The 20,000-nt window shown below is 34.0% G+C and overlaps 1 protein-coding gene across 1 annotated transcript in view; it reads right to left on the minus strand.

Moving 5' to 3' along the window:
* The window catches only part of LOC137618461 (mucin-2-like), a 25,311-nt gene that overhangs the window by 631 nt on the left and 4,680 nt on the right, over positions 1–20,000 (minus strand). Inside the window, exons 2-9 of the mRNA XM_068348624.1 lie at positions 15,531–15,644; positions 12,996–13,072; positions 12,329–12,436; positions 10,136–11,560; positions 5,885–7,392; positions 3,582–3,679; positions 1,148–1,828; positions 1–865 (exon numbers count right to left, since the gene is read on the minus strand). The exon at positions 1–865 is cut by the window's left edge and continues 631 nt beyond it. Of these exons, the coding sequence (XP_068204725.1) occupies positions 732–865; positions 1,148–1,828; positions 3,582–3,679; positions 5,885–7,392; positions 10,136–11,560; positions 12,329–12,436; positions 12,996–13,072; positions 15,531–15,644 (4,145 nt within the window). The 3' untranslated portion in view covers positions 1–731. The remainder of the gene's footprint in view (positions 866–1,147; positions 1,829–3,581; positions 3,680–5,884; positions 7,393–10,135; positions 11,561–12,328; positions 12,437–12,995; positions 13,073–15,530; positions 15,645–20,000) is intronic.

The raw sequence follows: 20,000 nt of genomic DNA on the forward strand, positions 1-20,000 counted from the left end.
TGAAATCGAGTTATATCGTGTAAAATATAATGTAAGAAAGTAAATGTGGCTGTAAATGTCAAAATTTGCCTCTTACTGCATGGTAAATGATACTTTAGATGGACCTGAATTGAAGTTGTACTTCAGTTCACTTCTATATCGTTATGTTCCTGGAAAGATGGGCTCAGATTATGATTAATAATTAATTTAGTTGTCAAAAACACTTTGAATATGATAAAACAAGTTTTGGTATAAAAGATCTGTTTTAACATTTACAAGTAACCGTAAGACATACAAATTCTGTATGTAAGAATAGATATGCTTAAGAAATTCTTGTAACGTATGACTTAAGAATATGTTAGATTTATCATTATGAACCACTTCCTTTTTTCACTTGGATGTGTTAATTTTTATTGCAATTGTAACTTTTAGAGCAAATTTAAACGGATAATATTCAATGTAGGACTCAAGTCAAAGTACTTAATTTTCCACCATGTTTTGGTGAAATGTGCAAACGGGAGCAGTTGTATCAAACAGATTTTGTACACAGTATAACCATCTTACTGAAAATTGTTAAAATCGCACTGCATTCCACTTGCATTACATATCTCTTGGCAAGTTGTGTGACCACATTGGATCAAACATTCCATTCCTCATTAAAACCAGACGAAACACCACCATTAAGGATCCACACTTCCTGCATGGTACTGATATTGAGTCTTTGTATTCCTCACAATTGTCAATTAATGTGTTCAGCACACTGGGAGGCACTGAACACCAAGATGAGTGCAACGACACTCTTTGCAGCCCGTTGTTAACTCGGTAATTTGGCCACCGACGGCGTACAATCGTCCATAGATGTTACATCCAGAAAGTTTTAGAAGTCCTGAGGGAAAATAGAAAACAATAGTTAATTCAACATTTTGAAAGAGCGCTTGGAAAATGTTTATTTGTATACATCATAGGCATAAAATTTTAGTTTCATAATGTTTAGTTTGTTTTCATTTTGAAAATTAAAGATAAGCAGTGTTATCCTTTGAAGTACGATTAGATTATGTTGTTTAATCAAAATATATGTTTAAACTATAGCCATGGTAATACTTTTTATTTTACTGTGATTTAATTGCGGTCTTAATGCATTTTTTTCCCACACACTACGCAGACTTACCAGATGCAAGGACAGGATCCGTTACTAGTGGCATTTGATTTTTGACAGCTTCTGGTATCGCTGGAAGAGCAGTCGTGACCTTGATTGGGATTCTAGGCTTTGGTGTAGTATGTTGTTGGGTAAACCTCACAGGTGGCCTGCTTTGCCCTTCGGCAAGTCGAGATGGATCCTGAAGCAACAGATTGATTATGTCGTTGGAAACTACAGGCGCAGGAGTAGTAGTAGTTGTGGAACTAGTTGTAGTGGGCGTTGTTGTTTGTAAAGGTGTGGTGGTTGATGTGGTAAGGATTGCAGTGGTAGTAATTTCTTCAGTGTTTTGTGTAGTGTGTCGTGGTGGGATGAAGGAAGGCACCTCTTCAAAGGGTATGATAGGCTTGGCACTTGAGAAGCTTGATTCATCGATGTCTGTAAGTTCACTTTCATCTTCTGGTCTTGAGGTAGTTTTTGTTGTGAAGATGGGGGGTGCCCTCGTGGGTCTGTCTCCTGGACGACGGGGTGGTACGAAAGGTCTTCTGGTTGAGGTGTCAGTGCCTGGACGGTTGCTAGGGTAAGGACGTCTATGTGATGGAAGGATTGCATGACGGCGGTCTCCAATTGGCGGGTGTAACAAGGACCGTCGAGTTGTTGTAGTTGGAACTTCTGTCGTGTCAGGGGTTCTTTGATTTTCTGGATTGTCAGAGCCTGCAAGATATTTAGTTTTTATTGGTAAGTTGACACTTTTAATTCGTGTAATTAAAATATTGCATATTTCTTTGTACTGGCGAAATTTGACAAGAAAATCTAGTCTATTTATGTAATTGAATTTCATTTTGAAGGAAATAAAGATTTTAATCATATGTGAACAGGAGATATGGGTTAAGTATTAATTTTGCATTTCTTAGGCAACAAATTCGTTGATGATTACTTAGTAATGTTTAATATTGATAATTTAATTCCTCTTGCGCCGTTTATATGTGTCAAAATTATAAAACATTTAAATGAACCCTGTTATTTTTTATTATTATGGTTGTTATTATTTTACTAGCCAATATTGTGGCATATATTGAAAAATCGGTTTAATGAAATCTTAAATTCTCTCTGCTGTGCATATTTACATAGAATGTAAACTTGGAAAATTAGATGAGAGATCTTATGTCATCGAAAACTTTGGCTGTATTTGATTTTGTTGAAAACTAAAAAGTTTTCCTCCAGAACATCAAATGGAAATTTCTGCATCTTTTCCATTTTTCATCTACTCATATTGACAAAGGGAATTTTGTACTTGGTATTTATGCATACAACTCAAGTGAATAATCCAAGCATTGTGAATGTAAAAGAGGATCGTTTTATTTATAGAAGATGGAAACATTATCAGCAGAGGTAGACACCCTCTGATAATTAGATTTGGATCCATGTGTAAGTCATTAGTGTAAACTTATTCAGACAATGTTTTCGGCAGAAATTGTGCTATGACAGGTGAACGTGAAAACTGCAGTTTAAAACTTCGTTATCTTTAATTGTGTGTAGTGAAGTCTCACAAACCTGGTTTTCCAGTAAGACTCTTGATTAAAATTGTTTAAACAGTCATAAAAATAACCGGTCCTTGGCTAAGCTTCTGCAACTTATTGTTGGGTCCATATTACATTCACTTCTTTATAAATTTGAACTTGGATGTTACTGGGTTGTTCAGAAGTATCTTTGTGGAGGGATTACTATACGGTTTTTTTAAAGGAAAATTATGGAGGTATGTCTTGGGCATTATGGAACTATTTTTTTATAGTTCAGATGTATTGATGATTTTAAGTTTTAAATTGATCAGATGGACATGAGACTTGTTTCATACGTAATGTTTCTTAATTATTTGACTTTATCATTAATCAGATTTATCTTATGGTATTCATATTTTTAATTAATTCTTTACCTCTGTTTCCTTTTTCCGTATTGGCCTTTTTTCCTTGATTCTAGGTTTAGGGTTTTTGGCTTTCTGTTTTCCAACTTTGTTTTGCAATTTGGCTCATAATACGGATAAAAATGATAATTATAATGATAATAATAATCAATTACGGGGAAAATTATATTTTGTAGTCAACTTTGAAACCCCAGATAATTTAGAAAAAGTTTAGGAAATGGAAGAATCTTTTGAAAGCGAACAGTTCTTGCCATCCAGAAATTATAAACTTTCTTATCGATCACGAGTAAGAAATATAATTGCAGTTTCAAACTTTGAATTTCATTTATTTGGAATCTGGAAATTAAAGTTTAAGAATGAAGGTTTTATGACTCGAATTATAAATGAAAAAGAAACTATAAAATGTGTGACATTTAGAAGTTAGAAAATTAATTATAATTGTCTGAAAATTCATGAACAAGATACTCAGCATATATATTTCATAAGAAACTAATAGACATTTAAGGTTCAATTTAAACAGTAGGATATAAAATGGAAGATACTTACTTGTCTCTCTAAGAAGTATAGGCGATTTGAATTCATCTCCAGCAATGCCAATTTCCTGTTTTTTTACTAATGCATCACCTACCTCAAATGGAATGATTCTGTTGAATGAAAATTGTGCGTTGGATTAGATTTGGTAACAAAGCATATTTTGTGTTTATGGTTAATTGAGTATTTTTAATAACACTGAAGTAGAATATTTCAAGATAGCTTGGGTAAACAAGAGCCATCTGAGATTTCAGACCTCCGCCAATGAATATTGCCATAATTTAAGTAAAGTCTACGGATATCTCCACCCACTTTTCATATGCTAACTGTACCATATTATTATTATTATTATTATTATTATTATTAAATGCTAAGCTACAACCCTAGTTGGAAAAGCAGGATGCTATAAGCCCAAGGGCCCCAACAGGGAAAATAGCCCAGTGAGGAAAGGAAACAAGGAAAAATAGAATATTTTAAGAATAGTAACAACATTGAAATAAATATTTCCTATATAAAACTATAAAAAACTTTAACAAAACAAGAGGAAGAGAAACTAGATAGAAGTGTGCCCGAGTGTACCCTTAAGCAAGAGAACTCTAACCCAAGACAGTGGAAGACTATGGTACAGAGGTTATGGCACTGCCCAAGTCTAGAGAGCAATGGTTTGATTTTGGAGTGTAGAAAGTGTAATGTTTATTCAGAATCATGATCTTGATCCGTATCACCTCGAAAATTTCATGGTTGCATCATACGCATAATATCTATCCCTTGTTAAAATTTGGCGAAAATCCAATGTGTCAATTTGTTTTGACGTAATCTTTAAAATTGTAAAAAATGCAAATCCGGATCCGGTACTGGATCATCTCCAAAAGTTAATAGAATGGTGGAAATTTCGTCAAAATCCGGCAGTTTGTTTTGACAATCTTTAAAATTGTGAAAAATTCAAATTCGGATCTAGAATCCGGATCCGGACCATCTCCAAAATTTAATGAGATCGTCCTTGACCTAAGATCTATCTGTGGTGAAAATTTGGTCCAAATCCTGTGGAGTAGTTTGGACGTAATCCTGCCCACAGACAAATGAATAACTAAATAAACTGACTCGATAACATAACTTTTTTTTTTTTTGGGGGGGGGGGCGGTAATAAACAGTCTCGAAAATATATTCTCCTTGGCGGAGGTAATAGAACAGAAGTAAAGGTAAATGGCTTATATGTTATAAACGAATACTCAAAAGGCTATATAAAATGAATCTGGATTATACTTATCTTTACTTTTTACAAGCTGTATTTAGGGGAAATATTAGCAAACAAAAAATGAGAGACATAGATGAAATAAAACCAGAATTTAAACTTGGTCTATAACTGCATCCATTTATTATCCTTATATCTTAGCTCTGTTTTCACTTTTTTCTTCCATCATGCTGGCCAACCTCTTTCAAGTTTACTTCCTTGTGCAATTACAGGGTCCCCCCCCCACAGTTGCATCTCAGCTCTGAATGGCCACACTGACCTCAGCACCTGGCCATATGGCCTAATTCCATACTCAATCCATCCATCCAAAACTCGTATTTATTAGATGAAGTTAGGTCTGTCAGTCTTGTATTGCTTGAACTGTTCTATATTTTTCTTCTGTGCCCCCTATCCATGGCATTCTCTGCCTTCTCTTGACATTGATTCTAAGAACTTTCCTTCTAATCATAATGGTCAAGGGCAAAAAAAAAAAAAAAAAAAAAAAAATGAACACTTTTTAGACAGTGCTGGCCTCAAGAATTTGTTCTTCAAAGGAGAAAATTTAATTGTAGACGTTGGACAACTATTAGAGAAGAAATCAGTGGAACTGAAAATAACCTATATAAATCAATACAGCAAAGAGATACGGGATACTTCAAAATACCTTTAATACAGCATACTCTGCCTTGTGCTTGGCATTGTACATGGTACCCTTAACTGGACCACCCCTGTTTTAAAGGTTATACCTACATTATCACTAATGTTCTCTTTTCATTCTCTCTGCCTTCATTTTAATTTTATTTTAAACCTGACCATTTTCAAGTGAATTTCGTTAACATTATTGGCATTATCATTGTTTTGTCTTTCTAGGGATTTGGGGCATACTTTTAGAAAATTTTAGCAGAGAAAACTATTGAACTATGACTCATTTTGAAATATATATTTTTTTCCAAATTTAAAACTGACGTAATACTGTATGGTGGAATTATGGCTTATTTCAGGGTTATAGCAATACAGACCCTACTAATTAAGTCCTTTGGATTAACAGCAAAGAAAATGTTTCTTTTAAAACCAAAATTTGACTTACTGGAGGTTGGGAAGTGAAGGTGGGAGAATTGGTGATCCATATTCATCATACTCATAGTCATTGTCAAAGTTTGGTTCAATGCCTTCGTCTTTTATTGCTTGGAACCCTCCTTCAATAACAGGTTTAGAGGGAAGTCTTTCAGGGCTGGTAGGACTATTCACTCGAGGTGGGGTAGCTAGTGGCTGATTATGAAAGTAATCTGGTATGGTAGGAAGGTTATTCCTACTGTTAATATCACTGTTAATTTCCACAACATGTCTGTTTGGAAGGTCAGGTATTGGAATTTCATCCTCATTGTTTACAATATGAATTGGAATATTAGCTATATGATCTGGCCTCCCAAATCCTGATACAGGTTTGTTAACAACCCCGGTTGATTCTGTTGTTGGGGCAATGAAGTCTGCCTCTGATGCTGTAGGCACAAAGATGATTGGGCTTGCTGATGAGGGGTCAGTACTGGTTTCTGGTTCTTCTGTTGTATCTCTTTCTGTTGCCTTTGGTGGTGGTGGAGGACGGAATCTTGGTGGGATGAAGTCTGGTCTACTTGGTCTACTGTTTGGTCTAGGACGAGGTCTGAAAGATGATGCGATGAACGAGGAAGAAGGAGGAGGAGGAGGAGGTGGTAGCCTTCCAGGTGGAGGTGGTAGCCTTCCAGGTGTAGGTGGAGGTGGTAGCCTTCCAGTTGGAGGTGGTAGCCTTCCAGGTGGAGGTGGAGGTGGAGGAAGTCTCTCTGGACCTGACTGTGGTGAAATTGTTTCTGGCCTTGGTGGTTCTGTTCTTGTCAGGATATTTAAAAGTGCTGTCAGCAATGTTGGGTTTTTTTCCTGTATTACTGGTCCGCTTTCTATTTCAGGGGATTTATGTTCAGGTTCAATGTCCACTGGGATGACCTCTCCGACACCAGTTGCTAATGGCCTAGCTAAGACGGACGTTCCAACTGTAATGTCATACGAAGGAAAGTTTGTTTCTGTGTCCTCAAGGTCACCAGCTACTATGTAATCTACACTTTCAGGTGTTGACGAAGGAACTCCAGTAGTTGTGCTTGTTGGCTCTGTGGTTGCTTGGGAGAGTAACTCACTCAGTGATTTTATCGTCGTATCTCTACCCAGTGATAAAGTTGGAAACACTGTCGTTATTTCTTCTGTACCAGTTTCATAGTCAATTGACGATTCATCATTGGTTGAAGCATCATTAGTTATATTTATTTCATCTGCAGTGATGAAAGTTGTCTCCTCGGGAAATTCTGTAGCAACCGTACTATCAACAGCAGTTGTTTCAGTTTCTTCTGTTGCATTGAACTCTCTGTTTTGGCGATCTACACGAACTTTGTTATCAGAAATTAGGATAGGTCCAAATGCTACTGCATTATCTAAGTTTCCTTTTACATTTACCCCTGTTCCAACCTCCACTGCCTTATTTATGTTAAGATTACGATTTGGGGTAGGGGAAGATAGTTCGTAAATGCCAGGGACCAAGAAAGCTGCTCCTGCATGGCCAGATCTTGAAATCTGAAAAAGAAAATCTTGTAAATTCTTATGTCTAATGAAAAGAATATCAAAACATCATTATGCAGCTGTAGTTGTAATATGATGTTACCAATATATTTATCTTTAATTTGCCATCCTATTGCATATATTTTAATTATATTTATCTTTAATTTGCCATCCTATTGCATATATTTTAATTATATGGTTCACTGAAAATATCTCAATTTAATAAGATAACATGGAAGTTCCCTAATTATAGAGTTATATCGAAATGCTAAATTTTCAAATTAGTTAACGCATCTCATGGAGGAGCTAACAAAGCATTAATGTGGGTTGCATGAACAGGTTAAGAAGTGAAGTTGATGCACTAGAATTTGTTTCCCCTTATCACTATTCTAAGCTGGCACATTTTCAGAAGGAATCTTTGGAAATTCATAGGGAGGCATTTTGGCACATTTCAATTTTCAGGTCAGTAGAAAAACTCTTGCTCCATGCTTTGAAGTGTGCAGTAATTGTCTTAGGTATTGGCTTTGTCTTTTTGTAGAACCAATTTTTCCAGTAATTATTTGTTAAGATATTGTAGTCTGTATTATTATAGTTTCTGTAAATCACTTCTTGTCTTTTTTTTGTCAGAGATGAAAATAAATATTTGTCAAAAGCCTTATTACCCGACCTCTTTTTCTGTCACTTCTCAATTGTTGTCAAGTCACTGGTACATTTTCTGTCATAAATTATGCACTGGAAGACTTCTTAACTCCTTTTTTTATAGATTTCTCACATACACTAATTGATGTCATAGTACAGGATCGCATAGCATTTTTTGTCAGAAATAAGTTTCTCAGTGTAATGTAGAAAATTAATTTGTCTAAAACTTAAATACTAGGTTACACAAATTTTATACTTAACAATAAAATAGGTGTACATTGCAGTAGTTGACTGTGTTTTATTATAAATCTATATCTTTTCAACTACTTTTCTATGTGTAAAAAAATATTTTTAAGGGTTACTTTATGTAGAAAGTCAGATTATGCAGTCAAAGGTATCATAGTCTCATGAATTCTCGAGTATGACCTATAGGAGTAATTTAACTTGATAAATATAATTGTTTCTTTTGAAATATCCACTAGTAATGTAACAAAGCTTTCATTCCAAGGGATAGTCAGTCAAATCCTTTATAAAATGAAATTTTTCTCATATAAATAGGGAGACTCAACTGTCTGCTTATTCAAAATCATTTGACTTCCTTCCCTTTAGAGTAAGAGCCTTGTCTTGAATAATCTAATATTTTAGAAAACATTACGATATATTATTTCTTTGCTAGAGAGGAAGTAACTATTGTTCGTGGGGCTACAGTTCTATTTACTATTCAGGAGCTATTCAGTAGATTACAGCTAATGGTGCATTAAGAATTTATCAAAGAATCCTTTATAAGTGAGACAAATTTATACTCAACTGATATCCTTTCTATAATAAGATGGATTTAGGACAGAAACTGATACTAAATTGTAAATGAAGTGTGTATTTTTTTAATCTCTGATTTATGAAATTCACAGCAGGGTTTGTTAATTCTCTCTAAGTTTAAATATTTTGACGCTGAATGTTCTTGTATTCCAGAGGATGTTAATTACTTATTGAGGTGGTTGTAACTGAAATATAAGCTAGACTTTTAGGGGGTTCAAGGGTTGATATTTGAAGCTATGTTAACATTTATCTACAGTAATATCAATGCAGATTATGATCTTCCTAAGGTTGTACATTCATACCAGCGTAATAGTTAAGATTTATCACAATGTAATGAATTTTACTGTTTTTAAAAGTGTGAATTTATCAACAGGTGATATTTATCGAATCTGTCAAATGTTGTGGAATATCTATGTTGCTAGGCTATAGCTATTGTATATTTTCCCTTTCCATTTTAGCACGCAGCTGTGACTTTTTTATGCAAAGTTAATGTACTATAATTTTTCATAAGGTTGTTGGATTCTTTGGTAAATTATGACTGTTTTGTAGTGCTTAAAGTTATTTTCCATTGAGACCTAGTGTAAAACCATTGTAGGTGATTTTTATTCTTTTGTACTAAATTATGTTTTAACTAATAGAGAATATTACAATTAATTTTTATTAAAATAGATATTTAGGCGACTTGCAGACAATTTAACTTTGAGAAAAAAAGAATATATGACCAGAGGAGTATAGAGGTTATCATACAGTATATTAGTTAAGAAATTTCAGTAATGACCTTTTAGGCATGAGTGCTGGTGCATTATTAATGGTGAAACATCATTGTCATGCAGCTCTGAAAATCTTGAAAGAAACCTAAGCCGAGTATTATTCTTATATAGAGTGGAAGGATGATTGCATGTGAAACTAGTTTTCTTAAGACTATCATTGCCACACTAGAAAGATTTCTTTTCAACTTATGTTGATTTGCTGTTATAAACCAAATAAAGATCATGCTTGAAAGTATAGCAGGTAACCACCAAGGTATACATGCTTCAAGCTAGACAGTTAAGACTTTCAAGCATATTTGCAAATACATATCAGTTGTAAATATAGTGGTTAACATCTTAGTAAAAAAAAAAGAAACGAGTTGTTTATTTGTACTGTAACTATTATAGAACACTGAGACATTCGATAGACATTATTGTACTGTGTTTATTTAAAATCATTGTTTTACCTTGAATGGCATTTCACTATATGAATAACTGATATATATTTCACAATATGACCTATATTGCCAAAATCACATCCCAACTGAAACTACCTCTGGTAGTATTTCGTCTTCAGACATAGTGCTTGTTAAAATGGTAGAGGTTGCAGTAGCTGTGGACTGTGAGATACTTGCTGGAAAGGGAGTCTGAGTTGTAATCACGACTGTTGGATCATCTGTTGTTGTTGAATCATTCTCAGGAAGAAGAGGGTCTAAGGTTGACACTCTTTGAGTTGAGTAAGTGTATAAAGGTTCAAAGCCAATATCGCCTGAAGAGTTGTATTCTGTGCCTTGATATACTTCAGTATTATAAAGTAGATCTGTTTCACGCTCTAAGTTATACAATATGGTTGCATCATCGTAACCTGAAGTGACAGTTTCTATATCCTGAGGAATTGTAGTTCCAAGTTCATAATCAGCCTGTGTATAATCATCTGTTTGAGAAGTTTCTCTCTCTGTATTTATTAAAACTGATTCTTCTGTTGTTTCTGAAGAAATTATTGACTGTGGTCTTTCTGTTACTTCTTGAGGTGAAATAGATGCTTGATCTTCTTCCACTTCCGTGGGCAAAATTGTGGTAATTTCTTGAGCATTCGAAGTTAGGAATGATTTTGGTTCTTCTGTTGTAGTGGAAGACAGAAGTGGCGTAGTTCTCGGAAATGATGGTCGTAGAAATCTGGCAGGCGTTGTAAGGTCTCTGGTGGTGGTTGACTCTTGGTTTTTGTTTTTTTCTCTTAGTTCATTTCGTGATTTCAGTCTAGAACTTAGACTTTCTCTTTGAAATGGTCTCCGTGGTGGGAATGGTAGCCGTGAAAAACGGGTCGGCCTAGCTTGAGATTCTGTGGTAGTTGATCTCTCTGATGACACAGGTATGCTATCATTTGCTTCAGTAGATGGACTTTGTAGATTCTGTGGATCGTGTGATTTGGTAAATGTACCTAATGAAGGGCCATTGGTAGTGGCTATGCTATTGGCATAAGACCTAGTAGTTTGGTCTACAACATTCTGAATAGTGGTATCAAGTTCATTAGCCTTGTCAAGATCATTTTTATCAGTTGTGGCTGTTTGCTTAAGAGTAGTAGTAGTTGTGGTGGATTCAGAGGATGTGTGAATTTTAGAAGCTGAATTGAAGGTAGACTGCTTCCTCTCTTTATTGAACTTTATCCTGGGATTTGGTCTTGTGATCGGCCTCACTGATTGAGGAGGTCGTATTCTTGGGGGTATCCTTTGTGTTGTAAATCTGGTTTGCTTTCTTCTGTTTTCTATGTCATCCCTGGATGGGCGAGATATGCCACCTGTTAATCTTCTCCTGTTTGTAACTCTCTTTCTTGTAACTTGATCTGGAGAATTTTCTGTGTTTTCCTCTTCTTCTTGATCATCTGCTTGAGATTCTTCTTCTTCAGTGAGCTCTTCAGGTTCAGAATTTTCATCATTTGTGGTTTCTAAAGGTTCGTCGGATGTTGTATTTCTTAAGAGGGACTATGTGTAGAATGGAAATAAATTTGTTTTATTATCTAGGCAATTTAAATAAGGATCATTTAAAAGTGCTTAATCAGTGTAAAAATGTGCTTAAACAGTCAGACATAACTAAAATCTTATGTTTATTGGCTTCATTGGAGTGAATAATTTAAAGTCAAGAAAATTAACCTTTTACTGTACTGTATATGATTTTAAGATAGTAATATCCGAGGTAATTCAATGTGGACTTGGGGGTGTTTAAAAAAACTATATTGAATTTTGAAGATTATTTAGTAGCAAACATCTCTTAATGTTTTTATAGTTTGTTGCCCTGACAATTCAGTTTTATTAAAAAATCGAGAGGTATTGCTCAAACGTGTTAAAAAGGTTAAAGCAAAAGTAATTCATATATGTCACGTCTTGAGAAATTATGTGGTGATGATCGTATAGTGACTGATGGATACAATACTATATCTTGCTAAGCAGTAGTGTCAGAGATCACTTTTATTTTATGAGAGATTTCTTACCTATGTAATCTAAAATTAAAATACGGTATTGTAGTAGCTTTACTTGACCGGTTTGGATTTTATTTCCTCCATTATGTATAATATATAAGAAAATACTAATATTGAACATGAACAGGGAAATATTTCATATAGAATTTAAAAAATATTAAGGGAAATATTTCATATAGAAATTAAAAAAATTAAGCAAAATTGGTAATGAACATTTGTATTCTTTAGATTAATGTTCTTGTGTAAAGCATTGTATCAGTGATTATAATTTTACCTTTGCTTCTGTTAAATCTGTGATGATAGCATCTTCTCCACGGCTCATACGCGCCATATTTATGTGTCCCTTAAAGGCACTCCTCCGACTACCTCCAGAAGTTTGATCCTGGAAAATTACGAATTTATTAATGATTAATTTTGATAGGGGAACCTTGTTGGTTGTATTCTTTTCACTTTGGAACATAGTATTTTGGGTTACGAAGGTGCTTCTGAATTTGACTGGGAATAATAGCGATTTGATTAATATTAATTGGTTATCTAATGCATTGACATGGAAAATTGGGCCTTCTTAAGGTGATTGCTTTTACAATTATTTCATCCATTTATCTTTATTTAGTTTCCAACTAAGGTTTCTTACTCCTGAGTAAATTTGGACGACTATGCTTATTTTATTCATATAAGGTGTAGATATTGAATGTTAAGTTTAGAGAGAGAGAGAGAGAGAGAGAGAGAGAGAGAGAGAGAGAGAGAGAGAGAGAGAGAGAGAGAGAGAGAGAGAGAGAGAGAGAGAGTTTCTCAACACTCCACACAAAGAAAATCAAAGAGAGAGAGAGAGAGAGAGAGAGAGAGAGAGAGAGAGAGAGAGAGAGAGAGAGAGAGAGAGAGTGTTAGTTTCTCAACACTCCACACAAAGAAAATCAAACTAAATTTTCCTTTTAACTTACGTCTAAGTCACCCTTGGATTCGTGAGCTGGAAAACCTTTGGGAAATTCATCTGCAGAAGTTTTGTCATTAGTGTCATCTGAAAAAGAGGAAATAATTAAAGTCTGTTTGTCACATATCTTTGTATTTGGAAAGCTCTTTTATTTAGTAGCACCTTAATCGAAATTTGACAAGTTTTGGTAATATAACAATTTCTGGTATATATGTTGAATACAAGAATCGAAGAAGAGGGAAAATTTGGCTATGGTAAGTGACTGTAATGCCATCTCCCCTATATAATAAAGAGCGTGTCTGGTTATGTGTATGTATATGTATATATATAAATATATAAATATATATATATATATATATATATATATATATATATATTTATATATTTATATATATATGTATATATATGTATATGTGTATATATATGTATATATATATATATATATATATATATATATATATATATAAATATACATGTATGTATCTTTCCAGCGGTATTACCAGACGTATAACTACTCTGTCTCTTCCCTTCCCTCTGGTTAGGGGAGGGGAGTAGTCATACACTGGTGAGAGGTTTGTAGCCAGGAAAGGGGGAGGGAGTGGGAAGGGTTGAATGTGTGTGTGTGCATATCTATCTAGATATTTAGCAGTAATTTTTAACGGGTCGCGTACACTAGTTATAAGTATTAGAAGATATGTGTAGTTGGTGGTTATGGAATTCTTGAGAGGGAAGCTATTGGAGAAGTTCCTATGGAAATGCATTCAGTAAGGAGCTTGATATTTGTTTTTAACTGCTGAATGTGTGTTCCTATTATTCAGTATTTTTTTGTATAATAATGAAAATGTCAAAAACGGGTTTCTGAATACTTCTATTTATTTTATTTTTTGTATTATATCTATTTGGGGGTTGTAAATCACTAACGTATTTTTGGAGTGAAATTTGACGTTTTAGTTGTAAAATTTTATGCAATTTCAACTTTCTATTTGTATAGAACATATGGTGAAGTGAGTTGTTGTTAATATTATTGTTGTTGTTATGTAAAAAAAAAAAAAGTGGAAGTAAGGTAGTAGGTTGGCCAGGGCACCAGCCGCCCGTTGAGATACTACCGCTAGAGAGTTAGGGGGTCCTTTGACTGGCCAGACAGTACCATATTGGATCCTTCTCTCTGGTTACGGTTCTTTCCCTTTGCCTACACAGACACCGAATAGTCTGGCCTATTCTTTACAGATTCTCCTCTGTCCTCATACACCTGACAACACTACAACACTGAGATTACTAAACAATTCTTCTTCACCCAAGGGGTTAACTACGGCAATGTAATTGTTCAGTGGCTACTTTCCTCTTGGTAAGGGTAGAAGAGACTCTTTAGCTATGGTAAGCAGCTCTTCTAGGAGGACACTCCAAAATCAAACCATTGTTCTCTAGTCTTGGGTAGTGCTATAGCCTCTGTACCATGGCCTTCCACTGTCTTGGGTTAGAGTTCTCTTGCTTGAGGGTACACTCAGGCACACTGTTGTATCTAGTTTCTCTTTCTCTTGTTTTGTTGAAGTTTTTATTGTTTATATAGGAAATATTTATTTAAATGTTGTTACTATTCTTAAAATATTTTATTTTTCCTTGTTTCCTTTCCTCACTGAGCTATTTTCCCTGTTGGGGCCCCTGGGCTTATAGCATCCTGCTTTTCCAACTAGGGTTGTAGCTTAGCATTTAATAATAATAATAATAATAATAATAAAGATTGTTAGTTTGTGTTAATACTGATTGGATACAAATTCAAGTCGATTGTTGAAATATTGAGAAAAGGGCAATTTCTCTGACAAATATATATATATATATATATATATATATATATATATATATATATATATATATATATATATATATATATATATATGTTTATGTTAGATATTGTTTGTGTATGAATGTATGTTCGTGTTTTGTGTTTTATGTATTAACTACATTGCAGTACACTATAAAGATAGTGAAAAAAAACTATCAGTTTTAGTTCTAAAAATTTCAGAAATTTAGAATGTTGGAAGCTTTGCAATTTAGTTAGCATCATTGGAGCCTGTTTGTGTTATGTTGTAATAGTCTGTTCATGTTTTGTATACTTAGCTTTTTGCCATTCCTCTAGAATCTAACTAGATGCTTAAGAGACTACGTTTATTTAGTATTTTATGATAATAATTAGGAAATATCTATTATTACTGCTACTATAGTCCATTTCTTTTAGCGATGCATATTTGCACCGACTCGCAGCGGTGCCCTTTTAGCTCGGAAAAGTTTCCGGATCGCTGATTGGTTGGACAAGATAATTCTAACCAATCAGCGATCAGGAAACTTTTCCGAGCTAAAAGGGCACCGCCGCGAGTCGGTGCAAATATGCATCGCTAAAAGAAATGGACTATAGTATTGATCTAAAATTCAAAGTATGTCATTGACATTTTTTTTTTCTTATTGCGATCTAATTAGATGACGCACATATGAATTTACTACTTATTATTGCGATCTAATTAGATGACGCACATATGAATTTACTACTTACCACAGTAAGTGGTGCAGTTGACCTGGCCTCCGATGCAGTAACAGTGCTCGCATTTATCTCCTGTTACTGATACTCGAGATCCCTCTGAATACCGCTGTCCGTTGAACTCGCAGTCTGGATGGGAAAATGTTTTGTCAAATACTTCTTTTTTTTTTTTTTTTTTTTTTTTTTTTCGGGAAGGGTTTCGTTTTTCTTGCCTACAATTACGTTTGATGTTGTATTGTAGTCTTTTGTTTCTAATTGCAAGTGTTGAAACCTATTGCTTATACAGTATACACACAGACATATATATATATATATATATATATATATATATATATATATATATATATATATATATATACACTTTTGCCATTCCATTATGAAGGCTTGTAATACAAATTGATATAATTTTCACTTATTAAGAGATAAGTAGGTTATTCAAAACCTGCAAATAACGTAGCATTGATAATCTGCAGGGAAAACAGAAATTATCATTATCGTCTGCCTTGATTCTTTTCTACCTTTTTTTTTTAACCTCATGGGAAGATCCTTACACTGATATTATCTACCTACAGCAACCGATCCCACGTTCTTACCACTTGCACGAACCAAGCGTAAGCTCTGCGAGCTCGGTGTGTCTCAATGCGTACCTATTCGGCTCATTTTTTAGCAGCACAATGCGTAGATAGTGCGTATAACTGCTTGATAACTGCTCTTCTATTTCCAAGTCTCAATGGAATAATAATAATAATGATAATAATAATAATAAAATGAGTATACCATGAAATTATTTTCGTTTTCTTTAAAAGCGTGACACACGAGTATACCATGAAATAATAATGATAATAATAATAATAATAATAATAATAATAATAACAAAATGATACCGCTGTCCGTTGAACTCGCATGTGCAGTGCACGAATAGTGTGCAAACAATGCCTCACTCAGCGTAACTCATAAATGTAATAAGCAAATTGCGAGGATAAAAACGTGGCCGTATCAAAGTGGCTTTAGCTGTTAGAAGTAGTCATCTGAACACTTATTTATAATACTGGATATTTATACGATTTATATTGATGTTGTTAGGTTTGTTCCACAAATAGGATAAGTTTTGCATGTGGCAGGAATAAATGTTGAGCTACCCAGTGAAACGTGTCTGATGTTCTTTAGCTATGGTAAGCAGCTCTTCTAGGAGAAGGACACTCCAAAATCAAACCATTGTTCTCTTGTCTTTGGTAGTGCTATAGCCTCTGTACCATGGTCTTCCACTGTCTTGGGTTAGAGTTCTCTTGCTTGAGGGTACACTTAGGCACACTGTTCTATCTAGTTTCTCTTTCCCTTGTTTTGTTGAAGTTTTTATTGTTTATTTAGGAAATATTAATTTTAAAGTTGTTACTGTTCTTAAAATATTTTATTTTTCCTTGTTTCCTTTCCTCACTGAGCTATTTTCCCTGTTGGGGCCCCAGGGCTTATAGCATTCTGCTTTTCCAACTAGGGTTGTAGCTTAGCATTTAATAATAATAATAATAATAATAATAATAATAATAATAATAATAATAATAATAATAATAATATCATGGCATACACAATCGAATTCGGAATGTCGTGAAACTTGAAGGTGAGGCTTACTCATGATTATTTACAAGTCAGTTGAGTACTACTTATAGCATATAAAATGTTAATACGGTATGTTGTACTTCTCCCTTAACTTCTCTGTTCTTTAATTCCATTGGAAACCACTGAACAAATTATTTAACATATCTTCTAATTTATGGAAGGTGATCGATTAGTAGAGCATAAATATAAGAAATTATATGTGGTACTAGCTGTTAAATAATTGATTATGCATATGTATTATATGATTGCGCAATATATCTCGAGTAGTGCTTTGTGCTTTAACTGTTAAAACTTCATTGGACTAATGGAATTTTACAATATAAAACAATTAGTATAAATAATAGTATGACCACTCAAGTTTACAATTACAGAATATTTCAGTTATTAGATGATGATCTCAAGATATATGGTTTTGTTACTTTGGAAATACAATGCGTAACTAATTTTATGTTGGCCGGAGCAAGATGTTAATCCGTCTTGGGCCTGAGTATCTATAGTCAATTTCTTTTAGCGATGCAGATTTGCACCGACTCGCAGCGGTGCCCTTTTAGCTCGGAAAAATATCCTGATCGCGGATTGGTTGGACGAGATAATTCTAACCAATCAGCGATCAGGAAACTTTTCCGAGCTAAAAGGGCATCGCTGCGAGTCGGTGCAAATCTGCCTCGATAAAAGAAATGGACTATAGGAGTTTTGGTTAAATTCACTACTGCATGTATGGTGCTTCAAGGGTATCTCGTATCTCGTCAAGATGTAACGAACTGGATCGTTGTGGCAATTCACACATCTGAGCCTCAGAGCAAGATTCCCAAGAGTATTTTATGATTATATTCGCTGATCTTTTAGATTTATGAATCTGACAGCGAAGGGACACATTTTTATTTCTGGATATATTTTTTATTTTCACCTAAGAATCAGGGAATCATAATTGAGGAATATTTTTATTCATGATAATTTATACTCATGCTATGCAAGTTTTAAGTTTAGTTTAACGATGTAAGAGAATACGTTTGTTACTCCTGCAATAAGCCTTAGCCATCTGGTTAAAGTCTGTCATGGCAAATTATAGTGTTAAGTTGACTGTAATACATCTCTAACTCATTTGTTTGTAAATATATACATACATACATACATGCATACATATATATATATATATATATATATATATATATGTAGATACACATATATAATTAAAAACAAACACACGCACACACACACACACATATATATATATATATATATATGTATATATATATATATATATATATATATATATATATATATATATATATATATATACACACACTTACAAACAAAGAAACACATCTATATATATATATATATATATATATATATATATATATATATATATACACGTGTGTGTGTGTGTGTTTGTGTAATGTCCTTTTCAGAATTGGGTCTTGTTTTTTGGAAGCCTGTTCGTCAAGTATTTTTTTTTTCACTTGCCTTTTTTGGTCTTATATCCAAAGCATTGTGATGATTTTTATTTTGTTATACATGAAAAGTTGTTTCTAGGAAAGATTACCCACTCTCTCTCTCTCTCTCTCTCTCTCTCTCTCTCTCTCTCTCTCCTCTCTCTCTCTCTCTCTCTCTCTCTCTCTCTCTATTAAATACGTACACGTGGATTTGCTATTTTTCCTCTATTTATTTATGGTTTTGCTGTTTTACTGTGGAGAAAAAAAATAATTCGTCTTACTTTAATTGTTTATGCTATAGTGGAAGGACTCTCTCTCTCTCTCCTCTCTCTCTCTCTCTCCTCTCTCTCTCTCTCTCTCTCTCTCTCTCTCTCTCTTGCCTGCAGGTACACGTAGATTCTCCTGGGTTTAAAAAAGTTTGGAATATTGTTTACGATGTTTTATGGGGTTAAAATTTAATTTTTGAGGACGGTAGATCCACGTGCACTGAAGTTCAGTTTGTTTGAAGAAAGGTAAATAAAAGAAAGGAAAACTTTAATGGTGTGTTTTAGTGTCATTTTAGTTTATTCTCTTTTACGTTGCAGTCTGTAAGTGTTGTGTCACCTCCGTAAGGGGAAAGGTTTAAAAGTGGGACACAGAATATATGCACACATAACAATATCTATCTATCTATCTATCTATCTTTCTATATATATATATATATATACACATATATATATATATATATATATGTGTGTGTGTGTGTGTGTAACAGTATATATACCCGTGAATATATATTGTGTGTGTGTAATGTTGTGTATTAGTGAGATATGGGTAGCATCTTGCCCACAACGCGAAGATCAATTTTCACGTAAGAATAGGGAAACGCGAGGTTTAACGAATATTTTAACCTTGTAGAGATGAGTAAGTTTCATCTTTGTTAGATTTGATAATGCATCGGGTCCCTTTAGTCTCTAGATTCTGGTGGGTTGCATACATGCTAGAAAGAACTGCTGAGATCCAAAAGGCTTACAAGAGAAACAGCTGCAGGCTTTTATTCGTAGACTTGTTTGTGTAACAATATTAAGTAGATCAGATGGGAGAATTACGCTGTTTTTATTGTCAGGTATTTATAAACTGTAGTGATGTGACCAAAGCTATTTGATAAATTCCATACAATATCTAAAATGTCTTTTATCAGTCTCTGTAGGAATGACTGTGGCTGGACTACACTAACATCATAAGCAGTCATCTTGTTAAGCAGCTAATGATTCCACCTAAAGTTCAGGTAATAAAAATGCTGCTATTACATAATGGTAATATGAAACTGTAATTGTTGCCGTACCAGTTTTTTTTTTAAGTATTTGTCATCGTTAATCACCCTCTCTCATGTCTCGAAACGAAGTTAACAAAACATGTCAATTCTATTGTGGTTGACCTTCCTTTCTTGTTACTT

Source organism: Palaemon carinicauda, chromosome 24 (assembly GCF_036898095.1).
Source record: "Palaemon carinicauda isolate YSFRI2023 chromosome 24, ASM3689809v2, whole genome shotgun sequence".
In the NCBI taxonomy this organism is placed as follows: domain Eukaryota; kingdom Metazoa; phylum Arthropoda; class Malacostraca; order Decapoda; family Palaemonidae; genus Palaemon; species Palaemon carinicauda.